This window comes from Thermothelomyces thermophilus, chromosome 1, assembly GCF_000226095.1.
Source record: "Thermothelomyces thermophilus ATCC 42464 chromosome 1, complete sequence".
Lineage (NCBI taxonomy): Eukaryota > Fungi > Ascomycota > Sordariomycetes > Sordariales > Chaetomiaceae > Thermothelomyces > Thermothelomyces thermophilus.
The window spans coordinates 328,405-332,471 of NC_016472.1; the positions used below are offsets into that span (position 1 = coordinate 328,405).

The 4,067-nt window shown below is 39.9% G+C and overlaps 2 protein-coding genes across 2 annotated transcripts; both read left to right on the forward strand.

Annotated features, from left to right (window-relative positions):
* Positions 1-550: 550 nt before the first annotated feature.
* On the forward strand, positions 551-1,315 carry MYCTH_2054216 (uncharacterized protein; the record flags this gene model as incomplete). The annotated part of the gene is given in 5 exon segments (XM_003658335.1): positions 551-695; positions 815-912; positions 941-1,078; positions 1,094-1,201; positions 1,226-1,315. Coding segments are annotated over 5 exon segments (579 nt in total), but the record flags the coding sequence as incomplete, so codon positions are not given.
* Positions 1,316-3,510: 2,195 nt separating this feature from the next.
* MYCTH_2052384 (uncharacterized protein) lies at positions 3,511-3,672 on the forward strand (the record flags this gene model as incomplete). Its single annotated transcript, XM_003658336.1, has 1 exon — positions 3,511-3,672. A coding segment is annotated over one exon (162 nt), but the record flags the coding sequence as incomplete, so codon positions are not given.
* Between the last annotated feature and the right edge of the window lie 395 nt (positions 3,673-4,067).

The following is a 4,067-nucleotide window of genomic DNA, read 5'->3' on the forward strand; positions in this document are numbered from 1 at the left end:
TGAAAGGAGAAATGGTACTAGTAATAACTATAGAAGAAGGACAGACAAATTGTATATATATAGCTAACTAGTCACTCGTTTGGTAGACTCTAAGAGTTCACTAGTAGTAATAATCACAATTATAGTACTCATACTAAGCATTGCTAACTATTATAAGAGATAACTCTAGTGTTATTATAAACCCTTTGGCTTTATTAAATCCCTTAGACGACCTACGCCCTTGTCTGCTTTACCTACCTCTATCTAGACCCTTTTAGAAGAAGTCTAAGTTAGGTTCGTCATACGTTGTTACCACTCCCTTTGTTCTATCATGGTTCAGAACGGAGGTGACTTCGACCTTGACACCGACATGGCTACCAACATCACGGCCGAATAACTGCTCGCCTAGCTTGGTTAACTCTAGCAGCGGATCTAGGAGTTAGACTAGAGAGACAAGGCTGCTTAAGCTCGAATCAAGGAACTTAAGAACGGCGAAAAGTACTTGTAGAAATTGATTAACGAGGCCTATACTAAAATCGAGACGCTCGAGACTATCAAAGCGAGCTATATTAAGATCGAACTACCTGGCAAATATAGAGGAACTAAGGAGGATCTTGTAGGATTCCTAACTAACCTCCGATCCTACTTTTGGCTTAATAACGACAAGTTTCCGGATAAAAAAGCTAAAGTCCTTTACGTAGCCACGAGACTAGAGGGTAAGGCACTTAGATAGTTTAAGCCTATATAGAACGACTATCTTACTAAGGAAGACGAAGACGACCGAGATGTATTTATATAGGTAGTCTTCTGATCTTATAACCGTTTTAAAGAAGAGCTTCGGAAGGTTTTTGGCGACAAAGACAAGAAAATCTATATATAAGAAAGACTCGCCAATCTCTGACAGACCAAGTTAGTAGCCTCCTATACTATATAGTTTAGATAGGACATGTTTAAGTCTTAGCTTAACAACAAGGCGTTAATACAATTGTTCTATAATGGCCTAAAGGAAAAGGTCAAAGATAAGCTATATAAGTATGATCGACCTAAGACTCTAGACAAATACATCGTACAGGCTATTAGAATCGATGATCGGCTCTACGTGCAAGAGTAGTAGAAACAAGGTCAAACAAACGGAACCATAGTTAAGGCTAACGACAAGAAAAAACGAACGTACGCCAATACCTCGTACGAGACGTACCCCGGAGCTATAGATATAGATGTAGTGTAGAAGTAGGACTAGAAGAAGATAACCAAAGACAAGTCTAATGTTACCTACTATAATTGCGGAAAGAAAGGGCACTATAAGCAAGAATGTCGAAGCCCGAAGAAAGAGTAGAAGCTAGTCCCTAGAAAAGAAATCGCAGATATCGACGAAACCACCAAGAATGTTACCGAAGTAGTAGCCACGAGCTACGAAGACAGGGGCAGTGATATAGACAGTCTAGGATACGACGGCAACGGTAAAGACAAACAAGTACTGTATTCTAAACTAGTCACTATAAACCTAGAGACAGGTCTCGCCGAATAGGACACGGCAGGGGAGTATGTACTACTAACTTCGATTCTCCTAGCCTTGAGACAGTGGGGTTTTATAGTTATATAGAGGCAGGATAGATCGTAGACGACCGACATCTAAGGAACCGAAAGACCTAGACCTAATGTTCTATTCCTCTAGGAACAAATCGAAGGGTACTATAATAAAGTTTTCTGGCTTAATACAGAACTATACGAACAGGATAAACGTTTGACTTAACTTGCCTAGTAGAGCAATGAGATAAAGGACGAGATAAGGGAACTTTGACGTATCGTAGAAACTATTAAAGGAGAATAGCTTATAGTATATAATGGACCCGATAGCTACGCCAAGTGTTTTAACGATTAGTAACTTAGTAACAATGTACGGAACCTAGAATATCAGTTTATACGCACGAACCGCGGAAAAGACGAGCGTATGTGGGAAAGCTACTAGAAGAAACACTCCTACCTTAGCATTAGAGTACCTATAGTCTATATATAGTGGGAAGGATTTAGGAGAGAATTCTAATACTTCCTAGGCAACGCTATACGACTACACCCTTGACACGAGGCACATGTACAAGTGCCCTAGTTCTAGTGTGTGGTATACAAATGCTAATATCACTTCCGTAACAAATTCGAAAACAATCACTGGCCGACCTGATAAGGAAATGAGAACAGAAGCTTATGCCCTGTAGAGTAGGTCTACAATGCAGGAAACAGAGCGGCCGAATTACTCTAGAAAATCGAAGACCGGAGTCCAGAAGGCATTACAATAGTTCTAAAACAAGCCTAGCCTAGGCACTGTGAAACAGGACAAGACATATAGGACTTATACTAGAGTAACGATTACCTTTATCACGCGGATGAAAAGAAATTGCGAATCCGGGAGCTTCAGATAAAGCTATAGCATATACGATAGAAAGCAGAACGGACCTAATAGTAGGAAGCCGCAAGCACTCAATGGCTCACAGAGATGAGTATAATCGACAAAGCCACTACCAGCCAAACAACTAAAGAGGTCAGTACTAACCTAGGAAACGGGTCAGGGCCCTTCGAAGGGCCTAAAAACCATTAACGCCTATATAGCGGCGAGTGGTAGCGTAGTATAGGAGGAACTGCCGTAAGAGACCACTATATCGAGACCTTCTAACAGAAATATAGGAAGTTACCGCAATCTTTAGACAACGACGGCAGGACAAGCGACTATAGATAATAGCACAATGGAAATAGCACGAAATGCTTGTACTAGTAGACAGTAGAGCAGAGATAAACCTAATTTCGCTAACGCTTATAAATCAGTTACAGATACCCTAGAGAATAAAGCAGAAGTATAGCATAGTCAAAGGACCATTTCTGACGTAATAGGTATATAAGGAGACTAAACCGATCGACATCACTATAGTAAGGAAGACTATAATAGTCGTATTTAGTATTATAGATATAGGCGACAACAAAGATATAATACTAGGGTTACTATAGTATAAAGATTATAACCTAGACATTAGCTAGAAGAATAGTAGCTACCTACGACCCTAAATAGAGTTATATTCGACTAGCGAGATAGGGAGCACGTAAGGATCGCGAGAGGACAATGCTCAAGGGAAGGCATATCCTATAGATCTACTGCAAGAGACGAATAGTGGCAGACAGACCACTATAGACTCTAGAAGAAGCGGTAAAACGATAACGACGATGCAATAGGAGGAACGAGCTAAACCGTCGATAGCTATTCTCTCCGTTGATAAGTGCGGAGCACTGTAATTAGAGCAGTAGGTCGAGACAGGAGAAATCGCTAGCATCGCTATAGACAGAACTAAGTTCGTATACTATTAGAAAACCGAGAGATAAGATAAGACTAGGGAAGTACCGAAGGAATACGAAGGACACCTAGCATTCGAACCAAAACATCTAGAAGGGCTGCCAGAACACGGCCTATAGGATTATAAGATCAAGCTTAAGGAAGGAGTATAACTAAAGTTCTTTAAGATTTACTATACGAGCCAAATATAGAACGAAGAACTTAAGCAATATTTAGAGGAGAACCTTCGAAGAGGATATATCTGCCTGTCGACATTGCTAGCAGGCTACCTAATCCTGTTTATACCTAAGAAAGACGGAAAGCTATGGTTATATATTGACTATTGGCAACTTAACGAACAGACTATGAAAAACTGATACCTATTACCGCTGATCTTATAGCTCCGAGATTAGTTAATAGGAGCCTAATATTTTACATATCTTGACTTGCTATCGGCCTATAACTATATATAGATTAAAGAAGGCGATAAGTAGAAAACGGCCTTTAGGACACCCTATAGCCACTATAAGTACCTTGTTATGCTATTCGGACTTATAAACGCGCCGGCAACGTTCTAAGCCCTAATTGATCAAGCTATCTAACCCTTTCTTGACAAATTTATAGTATATTATCTTGACGATATACTTATCTTCTCTAAGATAATAGACGAACACTAGAAGTACGTAAGAGTAGTATTAGACACGCTACACGTGTATAAGCTATTAGTTAACAAGGAAAAGAGCAAATTCCACGTTAGGAAAACAGTGTTTTT